The sequence below is a fragment of the Hippopotamus amphibius genome, chromosome 12 (assembly GCF_030028045.1).
Source record: "Hippopotamus amphibius kiboko isolate mHipAmp2 chromosome 12, mHipAmp2.hap2, whole genome shotgun sequence".
NCBI lineage: Eukaryota > Metazoa > Chordata > Mammalia > Artiodactyla > Hippopotamidae > Hippopotamus > Hippopotamus amphibius.
Genome location: NC_080197.1, coordinates 53614227 through 53639718, shown reverse-complemented (window position 1 = coordinate 53639718; position 25492 = coordinate 53614227). Strand labels below are relative to the sequence as shown.

Here is a 25492-nt window from a genome sequence, read left to right as displayed (position 1 = left end):
ATCTGGCAGATTCCTAGGTCCTTTTTCTACAATTTCTAGATTAATTCCACTGTGAATTAATCTGAATTATTGTAATCCTTAAAAAATGAGATTTGCTCATGCCCTAGACATGTGGTCAGTACTGGCAAAAATTCCATGTGCGCTTGGAAAGAATGTGTATTCTGCAGTTGTTTGGTGTATGCTGTTATGTTTAAGTCAACTTTGTTTACCCTGTCATTTATTATCATTATAGATTTGTCTGTTTTTAGATACAACCCTGTACTGTTGGTGAGAGTATAAATTATTTCAATCTTTCTGGAAGGCAGTTTGTCACTGCTGATGAAAACAATTGTAATGTCTTTTGACATATTGATTTCACTTGTAGGAATTTCCAGAAACATTCAGCACAAATATAAGAGAATAAATAGAAGAATGCTTAGTGTAGGATAGTTTATAAGTACAGAAACTTAAGAAAGCCAAATATCTATCAATAGAGAAATGGGGGACTTCCCTGGTGGTGCAGTGGTTAAGAATCCACCTGCCAATGCAGGGGACACAGGTTTGATCCCTGGTCTGAAAAGATCCCACATGCTGCAGAGCAGCTAAGCCTGTGTGTCACAGGTACTGATGCTCACACACCTAGAGCCCATGCTTGGCAACAAGAGAAGCCACTGCAATGAGAAGCTTGCACACTGCAACGAAGAATAGCCCCTGCTTGCAGCAACTAGAGAAAGCCTGTGCGCAGCAATGAAGACCCAACACAGCCAATAAATAAATAAATAAATTTTTTTAAAAAATAGAGAAACGATTAAACGGTGGCATACCCATAAAGTGGAATGTTATGCAGACATTGAGGTTGATATGTGTGTAGTGAAATGATAAGATATCCTAGGAATAGTAATAAAATCAGACTAACTGTAGACAGTATGGTTTGTCTTAAAAGATGAGGTTTCATTTATGTGTTGGTGTTCTTTTCATATATAGAAATTTTCTGAAAGAAAAGGTAACATTGGATACCCCTAGGGAGTTGGACTTTGGAGAAGGACAGTAGTAGGGGCTTTTTATTTTTTTATTTTTATTTTTTTGAGTTTATATCTGAATTTATTATTATTATTTTTTAATTTATTATTTTTTGGGGGGTACACCAAGGGGGCTTTTTAGTATATGCTTGATTTTTAAAAAAATTTTATTTTTTACTGTGATCATGGGTTACTTAGAATAAAGAGCTAGTTACAATAAATAAATGCAGAAAGTAATTGTTTCTTAAGTGTAACAAACAAAATACTAAGTAGGTATATTGGGTAGAATGCATTTCTGTTTAACCCCCCAGAAAATTTTGTTGACATTTGGCATATCTATTACTACATCTTCCTTTTGCTGTTCCTCTTACCCAAATTAAAGATGAGGCTTTGTCTAGTCTGAGGTTCCAGGGATTTTGATAGACATAGTCAGCATTGGTGATAAGGTAAACTAAGAAACTTATCTTGAAAATTCTGACCAGGCAAAACAGCTCTTTAATAGAAGACCTTTATTTCCTACAGATTGCTGACATTCAAAATAGCTGGCTTTTCATACACTGCTGCTGGATCAAAGCAACAATGAATTGGAATGCAAAATCCGAGAGTGTCGCCTTACCACCACAGTATCCTAAAAAACCGGCATCAAATTTTTTGGAGCAAGCTTTAGTAAACACACTTACCACAACATCTCAAAGTTCTTTAAACCATCCCGGAAGTAACCAGAAACCATGCCTGTTTCTCAGTAATTCAAATCCAGTTTCACAGCCACTGCTCAACATCAGAAATTATAAAACTCCTCAACAAATCCCTATTTCTGATATGCATAGTGGGACCATTGTGACCTCACAAACTTCAGTAGAAAGAATAACATATACGAATGTTACAGGACCCAAACAACTAAATCACGATTTGCAGATGTCTTCGGGAGTCACACAAGATGTATGGTTGAATTCGCCAATGAGGAATTCTGTGCTTTCTCATACAGGAACAACTGTATCTCAGCAGACTAGTTTTGGAACAAATATGCCCAATGCACATGCATTGCAGAATCAGTTTCTAACATCAGATACCTATTCTATGCAACTACAAATGATCCCTTCTAATTCTGAAAGAGTTCCTGTAACTTACCAAGGAAACCCGAGATTTAACCCACCTTTATCAGAGCAGCAGGTTGATTGGGCACAGCAGTGTGCATCCAGTGGACTGACATACCCAGATTACAGACCACTTCCAAAGCAGTACAGTTATTCATCACGAAGCTTTCTACAAGATCCTGCTCTTCAGACACAAAACCCTATGTCATCTGTATCATTACAAGTTAAAAACAGTCAATCTCCGAATTCTGCACTGTGTGTACAGTCAAAGCAGATTGCAACTGTGCCATCATATCAATATGCAGTTACTCAAACTGACAAAAGACCTCCTCCTCCTCCTTATGACTGTAGATATACAAGCCAGCCTCTGCAGAGTACTCAGCATGTTGTTAAACACTCTCCTGTGGAATTTCCTCAAAGTCAAAAAACGCACTTATCTGAAATGAGGAAAGACTTTTGTAGAGGCTTTCAACAGCAGTGGCAAAACCTTAATGAAAATTTCAGCACGATGGGAAATTCCTGTAACTTGAGAGTAAATACCAACGTCAGTCAGCCTTTTAATGAGCCTGTTAGATCTTCTGTGGATGGTGTTCAGGCTCTTGCTCAAAATAATCAAGAGAAAAGAGTGGATTCTCGAAATCAAACTTCACATCAAATACTGGACACAAGCGCCACCAAAGAAAAGTTAGTGAGAGATATTAAAACGTTAGTAGAAATAAAAAAGAAGTTTTCGGACCTTGCAAGGAAAATTAAAATTAATAAAAGTCTTTTAATGGCAGCAGGTTGTATTAAAACAACTAATACCTCTTACAGTGAATCAGCTCAAAATTCTGGGTTGTCTCTGAAACAAACTGCCCATATCCAGTCTGGACCACAGGTAACCCTAGTCACTCCAGGGAATGTGGAGGATAAACTACCAATGGTAATGGAATCTGCAGAAGAAACAAGTAGAACACAAAGTACATTGAATTCCAACCTCCAGGACAGAAATTTTAACCACCTCAGTTCTGTTGTACTAAATTCTGTCTGTTCAGAAAAGTTGGCAATACCAGAACAGTTACATGATTTGGATGTTGTGAGTTCTTTAAAGACATCAACTGTTGAGATTACCCAGGCAACATTAAATAACACCCAATTTTCACCGGGAAATTTTGTCAAGGTTGCACAGAACGTGCCAACAAATTCTGAAACAACTTCTCTTCCTCAGTCTTCGTCCTTAAATGAATATGTTTCAAAATATCCAAATAAAAATAGGCTAATTCTCAGTTTACTTGCATCTGGAGATAAACCTCAAAAGAAATTATTAAAAGATACTACTGAACATATTCACGATTCTAAGCTGCATAGTTTTGAAATGAATCCAAATACCCAAAACACCGGTAACCAATTGAATTTGAAAACCATGGAAACTCCAGGTACTCCAAGTACTTGTAATATAAATGCCAAGATTTCAGACAACTCTTCTTGCTTAGAGTGTAAATCCTTAAATGGAATATCATCTAAAAGTGACCCTCCCTTTTCCATGGAATTGCTAACAACATGTCTTTCTCTGTGGAAAAAGCAACCTTCAGAAGAAAAACAGTGTAATGAATCAGAAACAAACACAACAGCAGTTGGAATTTCAAAGCCTGTGGACATCTGTGAGAAAAGTCTGTTTTCAGCTGTGGGAAATTCTCAGAATAAGATTGTAAACAGCTCACAAGAAACAGTTTTGTCAACGGTAGCACAGAATTATGAGTCTTCAGGAGCAACTACTGCAAAGGGGATTGCTGTAGTGTCACCGTTAATTCTTTCAGATGTCAAAACATTGTCTGTCAAAGGTATGACACCTGAAACTTTACCTGAAACAGTGTATCCAGTTATTAAAGAAGGCAGTGTTTGTAGCTTACAAAATAAAGTGACAGAAAATACTGCTGCTTTGAATGTGAATGTTAATGAACCAGTGACAAGTACCACAAGCACCAAGATTTTCCCACTAATTCAGAAGAACAAGCAAAGTGAGTCAGCTGATACTAATTCAGAAGGCACACCCAGTACCAGTCAAGGAAAACCAAGCAGATCAGAACCAGATACCCAGTATCCCGTGAGTGAACAGCAAGCCTCATATATATCAAAAGACATTGATACTGTGGGCAGTGATGTATTACATATTGACAATATCTGTTCTCTTGTTGAAGGTGATACCTCTTATAATTCCCAAATAGCAAAGATATTTAACCTGCCCCCTTTGCAGAAGGTTGAGCCACAGAAACCTCTACCCAATCACCAAGTGATGAATAGTAGACAGCAAAATGGACAATTAGACAACATCACTGAAAATAAAGACTCTGACTTTCAAAAAGATAATTCTGTGCAGTGCACAGATGTTTCACACGAAATAACTGATCAGTCGAAGTCACTGCAGTCTCCAGAACCTTCAACCTTGAAGTATGTTGAAGCAAAGAGTGGAATTCTAGAGGAAAGCAGTTTGGAGCATGTCACTAAAAATGAAGGCGTGGCTCATGACGTGTGTTCATCAGCTGCTATTCAGCAGGATGGCTGCCCTCAGGAAGCTGATATGTCTTGTGATTACACTGCCCTGGATCTGACAACAGATGAGAGTGTCGGTGATAAGACACCCTTATACCTGCATGATCAGCTGTCAGAACTTTTAAAAGAGTTTCCCTATGGGATTGAACCTGTGAACATGCATGAAGGTTCTGTGGTCCAACAAGTGGCAGACCAAATCTCAAAAGCTCAAACTTGTGATAAAATTGGTTGTGACTCAAAAGACTCAACAGATCAGATACAAATTACAATATTAAACTCAGAGCAGATGAAAGAATTATTTCCTGAACAAGATGATCCACCCAATGAGGTAGACACACTGACAGAACCTCAGAAAGAAATGCCTGTCACAAAAGAAGGGAACCAGTGTGACGCACAAGCATGCACAGTTGACGAAAACTGTGATTCTGTAACACCAGATTCGGAAAAAGATGATATCCGCTGCTGTGCGTTGGGGTGGCTCTCTATGGTTTATGAAGGAGTACCTCAGTGCCAGTGCAACTCCATGAAGAACTCAGCTTCAAAGAAAGAAAGAGGGAAAGATCCACATTCTCCTTCGGAAGCTAACAGGTATAAACCAGCAGAGAGGACCTCTGCCAGAGTTGCTCCTGTTGCATTTAACAGTCCTCCACACAATCAGCCAAAGGTTCCTCCGACTCCAGTTGAGAAAAAGCATTTTCCTGAAACAGAGCAAAACAGGAATATAAAAGATAAATCTAAATCAGAGCATAACAGCTCACTAAGGACAGAGCAAGAATTATCTGGTCAGTTTTTATCCAAAGGTGATAAAAAACCAGATTCTTTGCAGAGTCAGAAAAGAAAAAGAAAACTGCAATTTCATGAGATAACTTTTCACTCCACTAATAAAATTACAAAATTTTCTCAAGAGAGCCTGCAGAGGAAGCTCATGGCACAAAACTTACGACCACTAAAACCGAAGATGGGCTTTTTGATAAGTAAAAATAAAGATTTGCATGTGAAGAATGGTTCTTTGGTACAGTCAGTATCACCAGAAAAGAGAAAATTGAAAGCAGGTGGCTCTAAACAAAAAGTTTTGGAAAAAGGGAAGTTAGATGAAGGAAGCATACTTGATTCAGAGATAAAGAGGAAGAAATATGATAAACAAGAGCAGAGTAAGAATGTGGGAGGTGTTGCCTTTAAATTCTGTAACCTCTTCTCAACCACAAATGAAAGAGCCAGGATTAAAGAAAAGACAGTGTCAAGCCTTAAGTCCTCAGGCTCTAAGGATAGCTCATCTAAAATTAATAGAGTTATATCACCAAAGGAGTATTTATCAAGGCAGAAGCATAAAGAAGCATTAAAGAAAAACTATCTGAAAAATGTACCATGTGATTCTCAGTATATGAAGTCCAGTAAACTTTATATGCGAGTAGGAAGTTGCGGGAAATCAAATGAGAGACACAATGGCAGTGTACAGACCTCTAAGGAATCATTCAGTATTGGTACAAGCCATGGTAAAAACCTCAAAACCCATCATTCCAAGGAGTCTAAAACATACATTTCAAGGAATATTAAAGGAACAGTTGGTGGAAAGCAACCTGATAAAATGTGGGTTGATAAAACCAAATTAGACAAAAATTTAAATAACATAAATAATGAAGTTGAATTCAGCCAAATGGGTTCCCAAACAAAGGATCAAAGGAAACTGTATCTGAACAGAGTTGCATTTAAATGCACTGAACGTGAGCGCATTTGTCTCACAAAACTAGACAGTTCACCCAGGAAGCTTAATAAAGAGAAGAGGCCAGAAAATAAACCTAAGAGCCTTTTACCTGTGAAAGATACCACAGAAAAACTAAGCATGCTGGAGTTTAAATTATGTCCAGAGGGCCTGTTTAAGAATACAAACCCTGTTGAAGACCAGAAGGATCTGCAGCCTACCCCTAGGAAGGAGCAAGCCCCTGTGCAAGGTCCAGTATGATTTTTGTGATGGTGTCTGTAGCGTGGTAACACATTATAGGTCAGCAAGTGGCAGAGCACCTCTCCCGATATCTGGGTAGCTAGGAGAGACTTGAATGTATTTTGCCTTTACTTAGTATTTGGCTTCCTCAGTAACCTTACGGTGCATTGAGCAATGTTTGTTTTAAGTCTGTGTCCCACTTACTGTAAATTATACTGCCTTCACATTGATGACAAGAGGTATACAAAAGTGTAAGTTTTGCCAAATACAGAGATTTCCTTTTGTATCAAGGAGTGAAAAACATTTCTTTGAGCTGAGTCAGAAAAGTATCAGGTATACATTATTTAAAGTCTTGGCTTTTGTTCCTTCTCTTTTGGGCTTGCAATTTCAAAGCCCATTGAATTTGAAATTTTGGTTTAAATATTAGGAGGTATGTAATTGTTAATGAAGTCTTTTCGTACACGTGGAAGTGGTTTGGCTTACTGTTATCTTTGAAGCAGTTGGTGACTGTGTTATCACTAAAGTTAAAACTGGTACCTTGTAGTCTACTCATGCACTAGGCAATGGGAGGATCATGGAAGCGGTACTCCAGTGTTGAGTTACCAAACCCAGAATGGAAATCATGACTTGGTTAGCCGAAGGATAGACTTATCAGTGTAGTGTAAGAGGGAAGGAGAAAATAGAGGACTCACTTGTAGTAAGGGAACATTTAGGGGTTGTGGATCGTATATGTAAAAATTGTGTTGAGAAATCCGGATTGGAAAACTAAAAGATTTGAATGCAAATCCTAGTTTCCTAGTTTCTCCTGTGCTGCTTAAAGACAGTATTTCTTGGGGTGCATAAAGTTACAGTGTAAATGAGGTGCTTTTTCTTGGAAAGTGGTAGGGATATATGAGTATATAGAGTATAAAATTCATTTTGTAAAGTATTGGTGATTACACTTGGTTGTTATAACTAAATCCTTAGAATCTGAGGGCCTGGTTGTAACAGAAACTTTGGAAGTGGGTGCAGCAACAGTATGAGGTACATTCTGTCTCTTGTGCCCTTAAATACCTTGAGATGTGTTGGTATCCAGCCCAAGTGGGAGAAACATAATTACATAGTGAAGATAAACTTAAATTGTGAGATTCAGGCACTTCATATGGGAGAAAGCATTTTTCAAGGCCCTCTTTAGAGTTATGTGTGAATATATCTAATGTCTTAAAATCTAATTTAGGCTTACATGATTTTCCTTCATTATAGTACTAAAAGAGATGAATAGCAATATCTAGAGATCTGAAAATGAATATTTAAATAGTTTCAGGAATAAAAAGTACAAAAGAAGACTGGTTAAAATGTATGACTGAGGAGAAAAGGATGCCGGAAGCCAACCAAGAAATAGGTAAAACCGTCTGTTTAAGTTTTGATTTTACTTACCTGGCACTCTGTCATATATAAGCTGGATTATAGTTATGAAACTATTGTGAGTTTGGTTTTTATCCATTTTCTTTAAAAAAATGATTCAGTGTTTGTATGAATGGTAGGAAGACATTCTATTTTTTCCATTATGCTGTGGACAGAGAAGTAGTGATCTGTTTCCTTTTAACAGGAAAATTGTCATCACAATGACTTAGACAAGGGGTTGGCATACTTTTTCTGTGTAGACTGTACACAGTAAGTATTGTTTTGCAGATCATAATGTCTCTTCCTAAACACCCAACTCTAACATTGTAGTGAGAAAATGGCTGTATAGAAAATGTACAAATGAATGAGTATGGGCTGTGTTCCAATTAAACTTTAGCAAAACTTGCTGGAGGCCGGGCTTGGCCCACAGGCCATACGCTGTTAGCCAAGCCCTAGATTAGATTATTTGCAAGTTAATTCATTTAATTCTCAATACCAGGTAGACAAAGATGTTCCCATTTATCAATGAGAGTTTAGATCATTTGACTAAAGTTACACAATCAGTAACTGAACAGGAACTTGAACATGTCCCTGTCTTCAAAGTTCATTAAGTATGGAATTTGAGTTATTTTGATGATGAGACTTTTTGCTTCTAGTTTTGTTTCTTTGCTTGCTTGCTTGCTTATTGGGGAGGGATTTGGGCTGAGGGCCAGCCAGAAAACCAGAGTTTTTAGTATCTGATTTAATTAGTGGAATGAGTATATTTTGTTTTTAGGATTTTGCATTTAGAACTGGAACCTAGAGTTCAGGGATTATATTTTAGTTTTGGTTAATTGAACATACAAAGAAGAGTTTATAGTCTCTTGAAAATTGAGAGAAGCAGAATTTTGCCATGAGCAACAATAAAGAGAAGCAAGAGAAGAACTATGACAAGAATTGGGAAGAGCTTAAACAAACATGTAAGCAGGCATGTAGAAACTGAGTCTTATGCATTGAAGATACATATAGTGAAAAAAACCCTCAGCTGAATCATAGAATCAAAGGAAGAAGAAATGTGCATTCTTGATTAGAACAAGAAGACAACCGAAAGAGGGGAAAGTGAATGAGTGAGAGAGCAGAAAACACATTCCTAAAGTTGAAACACAGGAAGTAGAATATGAGAAAGATGGAAGTGGGTGTGGAGATTGGGGCAAGAAAGTTCCCTGGAAATGGGTGGGACAGAAGTTTTGCCTCAGAGTTGAGAGGTGTAACTGGAATCTGGATCTGAGAATACTCAGGAGACAGGTGCATGCACAGGTTGACCAGAGAGGCTCAGGAAGCAGCATGAGCTGACAGATGTGAAAATAGCTGCCGACAGATGAGGAATAAACAGAGGAGGTGGGACATCGGTACTCAGGGTCACAAAGAGAAAGACAGAGCAGGGCCCAGGTGCATTGAGAGCTGCAGCAGTGTGAGAGAAAAGCCCAAGAAACAAGTCTAATGAGACCCAGGGAAATCATGAAAGACCAAACATACCAAGATGAAAAGGCTGGAGAACCAGAACCAGCGCAAAATATGACAAAAACAAATGTCATGAACTCCCAGACAGCTATAAAATATACATTTTAGATAAGTCACACCTAAATTTGGTGGCAAAGTTTGCAGTGTAGGTAGAGCAAGTCATGAAACTGTCAGGGTAAGGTAGGAGAAGAGGAGGTGACAGAACAGAAAGCTGATGTGAACGGAGAGGAATTTGAAACAGGTAATTAAGAGTAACCATCCTCTGTTACCAAAAAAATAAGAGGACAGAGTACTTGACCCACCCAGGCAGAAGAGGGTAAAGCAAGACTTACTCAGAAAGGAATGTCTAGAGCAGGAATGCAAAGTATGGGAATTCAGAATTGGAACAGCTTCTGAGATAAAGAGGCACATCTAGAAATGCACAGAGGAAAAGCTGGCTGGGCACATCAAAAAAGAGATAGTGAGGCTAATGACAATACTGAGATAGTCTAAAGAAATGGAAAAATACAGATATTTCTTAGAATACCTAGTGCATAGCAAGGCCAGAATTTGCAAGCTGTTCTTTCTGTTTACTCTTTGGAACTGGCTTGCGTTTGTGCTTTTTATATTGCTGGTTTAGATGGCTGTTAAAGTCACATTCATAATAGTGTGCAAATGATTGGATTTTTATTGGGCTAGGGTATAGGTAGAGCAGAATAGCCCTGGGCAGTGAAGATGGGGATGAGGTTAGAAAACAGCCCCCAAAGGAGAGGCAAGATGTCCTATGTATATACTTTATAATTCTGTAGGTTGAGGCATAGTTTGTCACATAAACTCTTTCCCTGATTTTTTATCCCAGAGAACATCGCATGTTTTCCAATTTATATTGATTGTTTACTGGTCACGAATGTTACAAGTAATAAAGTAAATGAAAATTTTGTTTCCTTAGGTGATAATGTTTTGGCTAATTCAGGACTCTCCAAGAGAAGCTTCAGTGCAGATGAATTTGAGACACTACAAAACCCAGTAAAAGATTCAAAAGCAATGTTTCAAACCTACAAAAAGATGTACATGGAGAAGAGAAGCAGAAGTCTTGGTAGCAGTCCTTTAGAATAACTTTGAGACATTAATTCTTCTGATGGTTCTGTAATTGCTACAAGAAAATTTCTGCCACTATCTGTTCAAAATATTTTCCTGGAAATACTCAGATTGCCATGATAAAATTTCTCAATGGTTACCATTGAGGTTATGCATATCATTGAAATTATTTAAATTGGCTTAAGAGCCTTATTTGTGGGTAGCAGACATAAGAAATAGATGGTATTTGTCAGGGAATCCGTAAGGTATTGAATTCTGACATTATTAAACCAAGTTTGCCATTATTTTAAAAGGAATTATTACACAAATCTTTGTTTTGAAATGCTAGCTATCCATCGTAAGGGAGGCCTGTTCCTTATTTAAGGACTTGTCCTCTGAGACTGTACTTTTGTTTCTAAAACTTACCAGCAAAACTTACTTTTCAGAAATGCTCACTGTGAATGTCAAAGTATATTCTTAAGTATTTTGTACCGAATTGTAAACTTTTTGTCGGAAGTCTTGTTTTATACTTGTTAAACTGAACACAATTTTTGGATAATGTTTAAACATTACTTTTCATACTTGAAATAAACATTTATTTTTAAAAAAGTATTCGAAACGGTTTGATTTGTGTTTGATATCCTACCCTCACAACAGAGCACCTTTTAGAAAGATGTTTTTAAGAGGAGAAATGTTAATTAAGCTGTCACAAGTAGATATTTTCAGGTTCATTTATAAGAAGAGCAAAAACTTTACTAGGTTCAGGAAATTGCAAGGAAGGCAAAATATAACTTGAAGTGTCTCTGGGCTTTATAACTACTAGAAGTAGAAATGTGCTGTTTTCATAAACAATGCTACATAGTTCACACATTTTACAACTAGATTTCTGGGAGTAGAGATAAATGGGGAGTTGTTTAATGGATGTATATTTTCACTTGCGCTAGTGTGAATATTCTTGGCACTGTTGAACTGTGCACTTAAAAGTCCATGAGATGGTAAACTCTTATGTATATTTTATCACAAGCTTTAAAAATATATTCTGAAGACCTCAGAAGACTGAGCTTCTCAAAATGTTAAGCAGCATGCTTCCATAGGAAAAGCCGTTGTGCTTATCCTGATGTTTGATGTTCGTAGAAGATTCAGTGAGAAAAGCAGTGGTTGGTAACACTGGCAGCATAGCACCAGTCAAGGCCATGCAGTGGTTCCAAACCATCGGTATTAGTGGTCATTATATTGGTCATTGTGTTCTTTTTTAAAAATTTTTTTAGTTTACATTGGCATATAGTTGATTTACAGTGTTGTGATAGTTTCAGGTGTGTAGCATATTCATTTATATATGTATTTATACTTGTTCAAATTCTTTTCCCATTTAGATTGTTAAATAATGCTGAGTAGAGTTCCCTATGCTATATAGTAGCTCCTTGTTGGTTGTCCATTTTTTAAATTGGGGTATGGTTGCTTTACAGTGTTATGTTTGGTTATCCATTTTAAATACAGCAGTGTGTACATGTCAGTCCCAAACTCCCTAACTATCCCTTCCTTCTCCCCTTCCCCGCCTTGATAACTGTAAATCTGTTCTCTAAGTCTCAGTCTGTTTCTGTTTTGTATATTTCTGTTCATTTGTATCATTTCTTTTTAGATTCCACATATAAGCAATATCATACTCATATTTCTCTTTGACTTCACTCAGTATGACAATCTCTAGGTCCATCCACGTTGCTGCAAATGGCATTATTTCATTCTTTTTAATGGCTGAGTAATATTCCATTGTATATATGTACCACATCTTCTCTATCCATTCCTCTGTTGATGGACATTCAGGTTGCTTCCATATCTTGGCTATTGGAAACAGTGCTGCAGTGAACATTGGGGTGAATGTATCCTTTCAGACCATATGTTTCTCTGGCTATATGCCCAAGAATGGGATTGAAGGATCATATGGTAGCTCCATTTTTAGCCACTCTTCTCCATAGTGGCTGTACCAATTTACATTGCCACCAACAGTGCAAGAGGGTTTCCTCTCTACACCCTCTCTCATTTATTGTTTGTGGATTTTTGTTGATAGCCATTTTGACTGGTGTGAGGTGATATCTTGTAGTTTTGATTTGCATTTCTCTTAATAGTGAGGTTGAACATCCTTTCATGTGCCTCTTGGAGAAATGTCCATTCAGGTCTTCTGCCTACTTTTTGATTGGGTTGTTTGTTTTGATATTAAGCCTCATGAGCTATTTGTAAATTTGAGACTAATCCCTTGTTGGTCATGTCATTTGCAAATATTTTCTCCCGTTCTGTAAATTGTCTTTTTGCTTTGTTTATGGTTTTCTTAGCTGTGCAGAAGCTTTTAAGTTTAATAAAGTCCCATTTGTTTATTTTTATTTTCATTAGTCTAGGAAGTGGATCAAGATAGTGCCACAATTTATGTCAAAAAGTGTTCTGCCTCTGTTTTCCTTGAAGAGTTTTATCATGTCTGGTCTCATTTAAGTATTTGATCCATTTTGAGGTTATTATTGTGTATGGTGTTAAAAAATGTTCTAATTTCATTTTTTTATATGTAGCTGTCCAGTTTTCCCAGCACCATTTGTTGAAGAGACTGTCTTTCCACCATTGTATAATCTTTCCTCCTTTGTCATAGATTAATTGACCATAGGTGCATGGGTTTATTTCTGGGCTCTCCTGTTCCATTGATCTATATGTCTCTTTTTGTGCCAGTACCATTACTGTTTCGATGCCTGTAGCTTTGTGGTATAGTCAGGGAGCCTACTTCTCCACCTCTGTTTTCCTTTCTCAAGATTGCTTTGGGTATTAGGGATCTTTTGTGTCTCTATACAAATGTTCTAGTTCTGTGGAAAATGCCATTGGTAATTTGATAGAGATTGCATTGAATCTGTAGATTGCCTTGTGTAGTATAGTCATTTTCACAATATTGATGATTCCAGTCCAACATCATGGTATATCTCTCCATCTGTTTGTGTCCTCTTCAATTTCTTTCATCAGTGTCTTACAGTTTTCCAAGTACAGGTGTTCTCTCTCCTTAGGTAGGGTTATTCCTAGCTATCAATGTTATTCTCTTTGATGTGATGGTAAATGGGGGTGTTTCTTGAATTTCTCTTTCAAGTCTTTCATTAGTGTACAGAAATATAACAAGACTTCTGTGTATTAATTTGTAACCTGCAACTTTACCAAATTCATTGATGAGCTTTAGTAGTTTTGTGGTAGTGTCTTTAGGATTTTCTATGTATAGTATCATGTCATCTGCAAAAAGTGACATTTACTTCTTTTCCAAATTGCATTCCTTTTATTTCTTTTCATTCGCCGATTGCCATAACTAGGACTTCCAAAACTATGTTGAATAAAAGTGGCAAGAGTGAACATCCTTGTCTTGTTCCTGATCTTAGAGGGAATGCTTTCAGCTTTTCACTGTTGAGTATAATGTTAGCTGTAGGTTTGTCTTATATGGCCTTTATTATGTTGAGGTATATTTCCTCTGTGCCCACTTTCTGGAAAGTTTTTATCATAAATGAGTGCTGAATTTTGTCAAAAGCTTTTTCTGCATCTATTGAGATGATCATATGGTTTTTATTCTTCAGTTTGTTAGTGTGGTGTATCACACTGATTGATTTGCAGATACTGAAAAATCCTTGCATCCCTGGGATAAATCCCACTTGATCATGGTGTATGATCCTTTTAATGTATTATTGGATTCAGATTGCTAGTATTTTGTTGAGGATTTTTTGCATCTATGTCCATCAGTGATATTGGCCTGTAATTTTCTTTATTTGTGGTATCTTTGTCTGGTTTTGGTATCAGGGTGATGGTGGCCTCACAGAATGTGTTTGGGGGTATTCCTTCCTCTGCAGTTTCTTGGAACAGTTACAGAAGGATAGGTGTTAGCTCTTCTCTAAATGTTTGATAGAATGCACCTATGAAGCCGTCAGGTCCTGGACTTTTTTTCTTGGGAGTTTTTAAATTTCAATTTCAGTGTTTGTCATTGGTCTCTTCATATTTTCTATTTTTTCTTGGTTCAGTCTTGGGAGATAGTACCTTTCTAAGAATTGGTCCATTTCTTCCAGGTAATCCATTTTATTGGCATACAGTTATTTGTAGTAGTCTCCTATGATCCCTTGTATGTCTGTGGTGTCAGTTGTAACTTCCTTTTTCCTTTCTAATTTTATTGATTTGAGTCCTCTCCCTTTTTTTCTTGATGAGTCTGGCTGAAGGTTTATCAATTTTGTTTCTTTTTTCAAAGAACCAACCTTTATTTATTTACTTTATTTAGCTGCATTGGGTCATAGTTGTGGCATGTGGGATCTTTAGTTGCAGCATGCATGTGGGATCTAGTTGCCCCACCAGGGATCAAACCCAGGCCCCCTGCCTTGGGAGTGTGAAGTCTTACCCACTAGACCAGCAGGGATGTCCCTGTTGGTACATTTATTGTTGTCCCAGAGGGCTCTTAGTCTGTCTTCATTTCTTTTCATTCTTTATTCTGTTCCATGGCAGTGATTTCCACCATTGTGTCTTCCAGGTCACTTATCTGTTCTGCCTCAGTTATTCTGCAGTTGACTTCTTCTACTGTATTCATCTCTGTTTTAAATTTTTATTTATTTTTTGGCTGCATTGGGTCTTTGTTGCTGTGCACAGGCTTTTCTCTAGTTGCAGTGAGTTGGGGCTGCTCTTCATTGCAATGCACAGGCTTCTCATTGCGGTGGCTCCTCTTTGTTGCAGAGCATTGGCTCTAGGCGCACACAGGCTTCAGTAGTTGGAACACTCAGGCTCAGTAATTGTGTGGGATGCGGCCCTAGAGCACGTACGTGGGCTCAGTAGTTGTGGCACACGGAGTTAGTTGTTCCTTGGCATGTGGGATCTTCCCGGGCCAGGGATCAAACCTGTGTCCCCTGCATTGGTAAGCAGGTTCTTAACCACTGTGCCAGCAGGGAAGTCCCTGTTTGTTCTTTAATTCTTTCTAGGTCTTTGTTAAACTTTTATTGCATTTTCTCAATCCTTTCCTGCATTCTTTTTTCGAGACCCTGGATCATCTGCACTGTCATTATTCTGAATTCTTTTTCTGGAAGGCTGCCTATCTCTACTTCATTTAGTTGTATTTCTGGTGTTTTATCTGGTTCCTTCATCTGGGACATAAACCTCTGCCGTTTCATTTTGTCTTTCTGCAGTTGTGGTTTTCATTCCACAGGCTGCAAGATTGTAATTCTTGTTTCTGCTGTCTGCCCTCTGGTGAATGAGGCTAAGAGTCTTTTGCAAGCTTTCTGATGGGAGGGACTGGTGCTGGGTAGAGCTGGGTCTTGTCCCTCTGGTGGGAAGGGTGCTGTTCAGTAAAACTTTAATCCGCTTGTCTGCTGATGGATTGGGGCTGTGCTCCTTCCCTGTTGCTTGTTTGACCTGAGCAACCCAGCATTGGAGCCTACAGGCTGTTTGGTGGGCCTGATGGTGGCCTCTGGGAGGGCTCACACCAATGAGTACTTCCCGGGACTGCTGAGTGTCTTTGTCCCCACAGTGAGACACAGCCGCCTCCCACCTCTGCAGGAGACCCTCCAACACTAGCAGCCCAGGCTGGCCCAGTATCTTACATTGTCACTCCTTTTTTCCCCCTGGGTCCTGGTGTGCACAAGACTTGGTGTGTGCCATCCAAGAGTGGAGTCTCTTTTTCCCCCAGTCCTGTGGAAGTCCTGCAAACAAATGCCAGTGGCCTTCAAGGCCAGATTCCTTGGGGACCCCTCCTCCTATTGCTGGACCTCGAGGCTGGGAAGCCTGATATGGGGCTCCAGTTGGAGAATGTCTGTGGTATCACTGTTTTCCAGTTTGTGGGTCGCCTGCCTGGTGTGTATGGGATTTGCTTTTATCGTGATTGTGCCCCTCCTGCCATCTCATCGTGGCTTCTCCGTTGGATGTGGGGTGTCTTTTTTGGTGGGTTCCAGTGTTAATTTGTTGAAGGTTGTTTAGCAGTTAGTTGTGATTCCAGTGTTTTTGTAAATAGGGGTGAGCACACGTCCTTCTACTCTGCCATCTTAGACAAACGGTCATTGTGTTCTTTACTGCTGGAATCACTCAATTTTAAAAAAAAGGCTTAAGAATATCTTTGATAAAGTAGTGAAAGTTATTAATGTCATTAAATCTCAGCCCCTCAGTATACATCTTTTAAATATCCTAAGTGATAAAATTGCAAGTGTACATAAAGAACTGTATGCATTCCCAAATGATTTGAACCAAGAGAAATACAGCAGCAATGGTCGTGTCATGGCATTGAGTAGTAGTCCCATGGAACATCATTTTTACATGATGGAATCATGGACACGTTTGTCTCAAGCTATGTCGTCCTGATATTTCAAGGGAATAAAAATATTTGTTGCCAATGATAATTTGAGCTTTCGAAGAAAAATTAGGATTTTGGAAATGTATCTGAGACCCTGAGTGTGATAGCATCCCACTACCTGAACTTCTAATCAACTCAGTGAGAGTATTAATGAACATCATTATTTTTGGTGTTGTGTAGTAAGAAGTGTCAGTATTTGGAAGATCTGTATACTTTAGTGAACCAGTATTTCTGATGACCAATGCAAGGAGATAAGAGATCCTTTCAAAATGCCAGGTAGACTAAAGGATTTTAATAAAACAGTGTGAAAATTTCTTTGTGGTATCAGCTTTATATTGCAACTAAATCTTTAGGAAAGAATTGCTTGTCAACTTTTGGCACACTATCAAAGAAAAATAATACATAATTATCTGAAAAGGCTGTGAACACACTCTTTGTTCACATAAAAAGCTACATCTGTATGTGAGATCAGATTTTTTTGGCATACTTCAAGATAACATAGCTCAGCTACAGAAGGCACAAGTAAGAAATCTGCTGTCTGTGATAAAGTTAGACATTAGAGATTTGCAAGAATGTAAAGCAATGCTCAACTTGCCTTAAAAGTTTTGATAATTATTTGTCTTAAAAAAATTTTTTTTTTTTGGCCACACCATGCATCGTGCAGGATCTTAATTCCCGGACCAGGGATCAAACCTGTGCCCCCTGCAGTGGAAGCGTGGAGTCTCAATCACTGGACTGCCAGGGAAGTCCCAAAATGTTATTTAAATATATGACCATGTGATGGATTTAATTGTTTTTCTCTCTTTCTTTCTTTTTTTTTTTTTTTGTCGTGACCTGTGAGGCATGTGGGATCTTAATTCCTGACCAGGGATCAAACCCTCACCCTCTGCAGTGGAAGCAAGTGCAGAGTCTTAACCACTGGACCGCCAGGGAAGTCCCATAATGGGTTTGATTTTAAATGAAAAATGCTTTAAAAATGTGTTTCAACTTCTCATGCAATAAATTTTGATAAATATCTTTTGAGTTTTCTCAGTTTTTAAGATTGTAAAAAAAAGTCTCAGTGGTTAAAGTGGTGATTCAGAAACAAGCACAATTAGATGGGTATGTTCGGTGTTACCTCGTTACCAAAAAGGTGATGTTAACTTTAAAATACTTTTCTTAAATTGGGTAAGACATTTAGAGTTGCACGTGTGTACTTAACAATGTTGAATTGGCTGCTATCATTATTCTTTAACTTTTTAATGTTTTCACTTTAGGTATGGCATTTACATGTTAAGGCTAGCACCTTACAGATACCAGTGAATATTTTATGACATCAAATTTCAATGGTAAATTTCAGCAGAGAATGAAAGAAGATTGCTTTGATTTAAAATTAGTAAAAAGAAGTTCGATCTTTAGGTGTTTGAGGCTCAGGGCAGTTGTGTGTAGACTATTCCGTTATATGTAATACAAAGAAAGACAACCCCTCAATGAAAGAAAGGATCAAAGAAGAGGTCGTTCAGGAAGAAGGGAGTAAAAAGTAGTAGAAAGTGAGATGCAAGAACGAAAGATCAAAGAAATCTGTGCACATCCATCTAAAGAATTGAGCACAGAAAGAAAGTGATAAGCAATGAAGACTAATTTTAGAGGAGAAATATAGAGTGAAAATACCCATCTGAATGGTGACATTGTTCTGAAGGGAGAGCCAATAGGATTTGATGGTAGATTGGATAAGGGAGAAGAAGAGGGAGGAATCTCGTTTCTGGATTGTGCCACTGAGTGGGTACCCCTGAGTGGGTGGAGAGGTCTGCCTTGCCTGTGTGGGAGCAGATGTCTTAGGACAGAGGATTGATTGCCTTAAGCACGTGGCCAGTTTCAGTGCAGCTTTTGCAATGGCCAACTCCTTTTCTTGCAGGCCAGGCTAAAAGGTAATGATCTTAAACAAGTTAACCCACACCTCTCGGTAGTTGAGTCACCCAGTATAGATATTAGAGAGGAATGGAGTCATGAACTAGTACCCAGAGTACCATCTTCTCAGACAGCATTATTTTCATAGATAGTATTTGAGGGTAAATTTTAATGGAAAGAATGTCTGAGGTTTAATATGAGATCTTTATAATTTATCCCAGTTTTTGCTTTGCCTAATTAGAATGGATTTGTCTGTGAGATAGAATTTTTTTTTTTTTTTGGCTGTGTTGGGTCTTCTCTGCTGTGCACGGGCTTTCTCTGGTTGCGGCAAGCAGGGGCTACTCTTTGTTGCAGTGTGTGGGCTTCTCATTGTGATGGCTTCTCTTGTTGAGAACGGGCTTTAGTTGTACAGGCTTCAATAATTGTAACACGCAGACTCAGTAGCTGCAGCATGCAGGCTCTAGGGCACACGGGCTTCAGTAGTCGTGGATCGCAGGCTCTAGAGTGCAGGCTCAGTAGTTGTGGTGCACGGGTTTAGTTGCTCCTTGGCATGTGGGATCTTCCTGGACCAGGGATTGAACCCATGTCCCCCTGCATTGGCAGGCAGATTCTTAACCACTGTGCTACCAGGGAAGTCCCAGAAAATTAACTTAAGCTTTTAAGCTTATAAGGGAGCGCCTAAGAATAAATATAATCATCAAACTACTTCTAATTTGACCCCAAATACTAAAATCAACAATTACAGTACAGTTACCAATGAGCATTTTCATTACATGATGGATATCAACATTTGCCTTTTCTCCATGAATAGAAGTACTGGACTAATTGGCCAGAATATGCCTTCTAAGTAATCCCAGCACAGCACTCACATAGACTGTCCTTCAGCTGCCACCTGTGTTTGGCTTTGCACTTAAAATTTCTAGTGGCCTTGTGCTTTTTGTATCTTAACATCTTCTTATATCAGTGTGACCGTAACTTTGCTTACCGCCTCCCTTTTCATCCCTTGTGACTTAGTACCACCTACCAACTTTGTACATTTGGAACATACTGTCATCGTGTGCTTCTCCTTTTACGTAATGAAGCTCATCGTTAGATCCCTGCACCCTTTATTGTCATTGTGTAGGGCTTGAAACAACAAGCATTTACTATGTCACAGTTTCTGTGGGTCAGAAATCTGATGTGGCTCAAGTGGGTGCTCCTCCTCAAGGTCTGTCTTAAGGCTGCAGCCAAGGTGTTGGCTGGGATCATGGTCTCATCTTAAGACTTGACTTGGAAGGATCCACTTCCAAGTTCACTTGCATGATTCTCGGCAGGATTCAGCCTTCTGAAGCTGTGAGACTGAGGGCCTCAGTTCCTTACCGGCATTAGCCTGGAGCTTCTTTTAATTCTTTGCTGTGCAGGTCTCTTTCTAAGGCAGCCTACGACACAGCAGCTGACTTTCCTCAAAGCAGCAGAACACGAGTGTGAGAAAGATCAGGCAGGACAAAAGTCACAATGTTTCTGTAACTTAGTCTCAGAAGTGACATCCTATCATTTTTACCATGTTCTGTTTGTTAGGAGTGAGTCACAAAGGTCCAGCCTGTACTTAAGGTGAGCGTATAAATATGAAGGGGTAGGGATCACTAGGGACCATCCTAGAGGCTGCCTAATAGTCTTTTCCTAAATTAAATCCTAACTTGTTCCTTCTTTGTATGGGAATGGAAGGCCTGAATGGATGTGTGAACTTTCCATTTGATTCAGGTAGCTCTATGCTTATTCAAGGGAAGCCTGGAGGTCTGGCTTCTTGTCCAAGATAAGGAGAGACAGTGATAAAACTGGTTAACCAGTTGCCTCGACTAGTTTTGGCTGCCTGGTGCAGAGTATACCCCTGGGTAGACTTGTGTCTTGGCATCCCTGAGATTGCAGTATCTCACTGCAATGGTGGTTCATAGTCCGAAGACTAAGAAAGGGTGCTGGGAGCTGTGCCCAGAGGCCTCAGATCTCTCTATGGCTGTCTGTACTTTTTTCTTCAGCTGTATTACATACTTTTATTTTTAAATTACCTAAGTATATCCTGCAAAATCACAGGAACCCTTTCAATGATCCAGTCCCATGGAATTGCTGCAGTTGGGCAGTACTGTCACCACATTGTGTGTACTTCAGATGATAGCCACTGTGTCTAAATTCCACTGGTATTCAAGATGCTTTGGAAACTCTGCTAGCATCGGTCAGTTCATCCGTGGGGCTGCAGAGAACCTCATTAAATGCCTTTCCCTAAAGTCAGTTTTTCTTTTAGGATTAGACCTCTTTCTGCACTGCTTCCATGCCATTCTCTCCTATTGTTTCTTTCTTTGTACAGCCCCAGCTTGCTGAGTTTTCTCCTGCTGTAGGAATGCTTATTGCATTAAATTACAATCACTCTCAATTCCTAGAAAAATTAGGAGCTCCTTGAATTAAGGGACCCTGAATTAGTTATATTTGTATTCACGGTGCCTGTTGTCTAGCACAGAGCCATCCAATAGAAATGAAATGTGAGCCACATATGTAACATTAAGTTTTCTAGTTATCACATTAAAAAGAGTAAAAAGAAACTGGTGAAATAAATTTTAATAATATATTTTATCTAAGTCAGTATGTTTAAAATGTATTATTGGGGGACTTCCCAGAGGTTAAGATTCTGTGCTTCCAATGCAGGGTGCGTGGGTTTGATCCCTGGCAGGGAACTAAGATCCCATGTGCTGTGTGGCATGGCCAAAAAAAAAAAAAAATGTAAGCTCAACATGTCTTAATATAAAAATTATTAATGCAATATCTTACATCTTTTTTGTTGGTGGTGGTACTGAGATTTTGAATTTGGTGTGTATTTTACATGCATAGCACATCCTAATTTGGATCAGCATTTCTAATTTTTTTTTGACATTTAGTATTTATGCTGAGTCTTAGTTGCGGCTTGAGGCTCCTTAGTTGTGGCACATGGGCTCCTTAGTTGCAGCATGCAGACTCTTAGTTGTGGCGTGCATGTGGGATCTCATTCCCAGACCAGGGATCAAACCTGGGCCCCTTGCATTGCATGCATGGCCTTAACCACAGCACCACCATGGAAGTCCCTAGCATTTCAAGTTCTTAATAGCCACTTCTGGCCACTGAATTGGAAAGCACAAGCCAGCACATAAAAGGTGCTCAAGTATCTGTAGGTACACAAGAGGTCCTCATTTTTTGAGGATTTGTTGATTGCTGTGTATTGCTCAACACTTGGCACATATTATCTCATTTAATACACACAACACCTTGAGATGCAGGTATTATTATCCCCAGTTTGAAGCAGAAAAACACTTGTTTTCTTCACCATTGTGTACCCAGTTCCTACCTTATTTTACTAATAATTATTTTATGAATAAGTGAATGACTATTGAGGAGTGAACATTTGGGCTTAAAAAGGTGTTTTGATAACTTGTCTTAGGTGAGTAATAGGACCAGGATTCGACCCAGCTCTCTGACTCGACTCCAGGGCTCCTCTATGCCTCCTCTACAGACAGATGAAAGAACAGATGCGTTACTTAACAACTAGCACAGTAATAGGGACATGAAACCCAACCAAAAATATAAGAATCCATCATGTAGCACTTGTATGAAACACTTATTGAATCAGAAAATATTTAAGTGTCAGAAAATGTTTAAAAGTGGGATTATTAAAAACTAAATATTAAGAGGCACTTGTGGTATGGCATGTGACTAATTAAAAATGAATTCTTGGGGCGGAGTCAAGATGGTGGTGTGGGAATACACAGAGATTGCGTCTCCCCACAAATAGAACAGTTACCGGAGGCCAGCAGGGGACCTGAGGTCCAAGCAGACCACAGGAACCCCACAGCAACTGGCTTGTGGGATCTTGATACACAAGCCCAGTGTCAGGCCTGCACTCCTGAGGTGGGAGCTCTGAGTCCAAAACATTGGACTAACAGGGAAACCCAGTTTCCAAGGAATATCCTTTACCGTGAGGTCTCCCAGAGGTTCTCAACTTAACACCAAGACCCAGCTATACTCAACAGCCTACAAATTCCAGTGCTTGAAACCTCAGGCCAAACACCCAGTGGGACAGGAACACAATCCCGCCCATCCAAAGTGGGGGGAAAATGAACCGACAAAAAAATATGTCACAGATGAAGAAACAAGATAAAAATACACAAGACCAAATAAATGAAGAGGAAATAGGAAAATTGCCTGAAAAAGAATTCAGAGTTATGATGGTAAAGATGATCCAAAATCTCAATAACAAAATAGAGAAGAAACAGTTAATAAGGACTCAGAAGAACTAAAGAGCAAACAAACAGTAATAGATAACAAAATAACCGAAATTAAAAATACTCTAGATAGTATAAACAGAATAACTGAGGCAGAAGAATGAATAAGTGAGTTGGAAGATAGAATGGGGGAAATAACTGCCACAGAGCACAAAAAAGAAAAAAGAATAAAAAGAATGGAAGACAGTCTCAGAAACCTCAGGGACAACATTAAGCACACCAATATTCAAATTGTAGGCATCCCAGAAGAAGAAGAAAAAAAGAAAGCATCTGAGAAAATATTTGAAGAGGTTATAGTGGAAAAATTCCCCAACATGGGAAAGGAAATAAGTCCAAGAAGCACAGAGAGTCCCATACAGAACAAACCCAAGGACAAATACACCAAGGCACATATTAATCAAACTAACAACAATTAAACACAAAGAAGAAATATTAAAAGCAGCAAGAACAAAGCAACAAGTAACATATAAGGGAAAACCCATAAGGATAACAGCTGATCTTTCTGCAGAAACTCTGCAGGCCAGAAGGGAGTGGCAGGATATACTGAAAGTCCTGAGAGAGAAAAACCTACAGCCAAGAATACTCTACCCAGCAAGAATCTCATTCAGATTTGATGGAGAAATCAAAAGCTTTACAGATAAGCAAAAGTTAAGAGAATTCAGCACCACCAAACCAGCCTTACAACAGGTGCTAAAGGAACTTTTCTAAGCAGGAAACACAGGAGAATGAAAAGACCTACAAAAATAAACACAAAACAATTAAGAAAATGGTAATAGGAACATACATGTCAGTAATCACCTTAAATGTAAATGGATTAAATGCTCCAACCAAAAGACACAGACTGGTTGAATGGATACAAAAACAAGACCCTTACCTGTGCTGTCTACAAGAAACCTACTTCAGACCAAGGGACACATATAGACTGAAAGTAAGGGAATGGAAAAAGATACTGCATGCAAATGGAATCCAAAAGAAAGCTGGAGTAGCAATACTCATATCAGACAAATTAGACTTTAAAATAAAGACTATTACAAGAGACAAGGAAGGACACTACAATATGATAAAGGGATCCATCCAAGAAGAAGATATAACAATTGTAAATATCTATGCCCCCAATAGAGGAGCACCTCAATACATAAGGCAAATGCTAACAGCCATAAAAGGGGACATCGACAGTAACACAATAATAGTAGGAGACTTTAACACCCCACTTACATCAATGGACAGATCATCCAAACAGAAAATAAATAAGGACACACAAGCTTTAAATGACATATTAGACCATCTCTACTTAATTGATATTTATAGGACATTCCATCCAAAAACTACAGAATACACTTTCTTCTCAAGTGCACACAGAACATTTTCCAGGATAGATCACATCTTGGGTCACAAATCAAACCTTGGTAAATTCAAAAAAATTGAAATTGTATCAAGTATCTTCTCTGACCACAATGCCATGAGACTAGATATCAATTACAGGAAAAACACTGTAAAAAATACAACCACATGGAGACTAAAAAATACGCTATTAAACAACCAAGAAATCACTAAAGAAATCAAAGAGGAAATTAAAAAATACCTAGAAACAAATGACAATGAAAACTCAATGACCCAAAACTTAGGGGATGCAGCAAAAGCAGTCTTAAGAGGGAATTTTATAGAGATACAGTCCTACCTCAAGAAACAAGAAAAATATCAAATAAATAACCTAACCTTACACCTGAAACAACTAGTGAAAGAAGAACAAAAAAACCACAAAGTGAGCAGAAGGAAAGAAATCATAAAGATCAGATCAGAAATAAATGAAAAAGAAATGAAGGAAACAATAGCAAAGATCAATAAAACTAAAAGCTGGTGCTTTGAGAAGATAAACAAAATTGATAAACCATTAGTCAAATTTATCAGGAAAAAAAGGGAGAAGATGCAAATCAACAGAATTAGAAATGAAAAAGAAGTAACAATGGACACTGCAGAAATACAAAAGATCATGAGAGACTACTACAAACAACTATATGCCAATAAATTGGATAACCTGGGAGAAATGGATAAATTCTTAGAAAAGTACAATCTTCCAGGACTGAACCAGGAAGAAATAGAACATATGAACAGACCAATCACAAGTATGGAAATTGAGACTATGATTACAAATCTCCCAACACACAAAAGCCCAGGGCCAGATGGCTTCACAGGTGAATTCTATCAAACATTTCGAGAAGAGTTAACACCTATCCTTCTCAAACTCTTCCAAATTATAGCAGAAGGAGGAACACTCCCAAACTCATTCTACGAGGCCACCATCACCCTGATACCAAAACCAGGCAAAGATGTCAAAAAAAAGAAAATTACAGGCCAATATCACTGATGAATATAGATGCAAAAATCTTCAACAAAATACTAGCAAACAGAATCCAACAGCACATTAAAAAGATCATACTCCATGATCAAGTGGGGTTTATCCCTGGGATGCAAGGATTCTTCAATATATGCAAATCAATCAA

At 38.5% G+C, this 25492-nt stretch overlaps 1 protein-coding gene across 10 annotated transcripts in view; it reads left to right on the top strand.

The window, feature by feature from the left end:
- The window catches only part of RESF1 (retroelement silencing factor 1), a 31093-nt gene extending 19990 nt beyond the window's left edge, over positions 1–11103 (top strand). For 8 of the 10 annotated variants that reach the window (XM_057701897.1, XM_057701894.1, XM_057701895.1 and 5 more), the window contains 3 exons: positions 1521–6570; positions 7858–7941; positions 10372–11102. In XM_057701897.1, the coding sequence (XP_057557880.1) occupies positions 1578–6570; positions 7858–7941; positions 10372–10538 (5244 nt within the window). In that variant the 5' untranslated portion in view covers positions 1521–1577 and the 3' untranslated portion in view covers positions 10539–11102. Of the gene's footprint in view, positions 1–1520; positions 6571–7802; positions 7942–10371 lie in introns of all 10 variants that reach the window. The other 2 variants (XR_009048393.1, XM_057701890.1) reach the window with 2 other exon arrangements.
- Positions 11104–25492: the final 14389 nt, after the last annotated feature.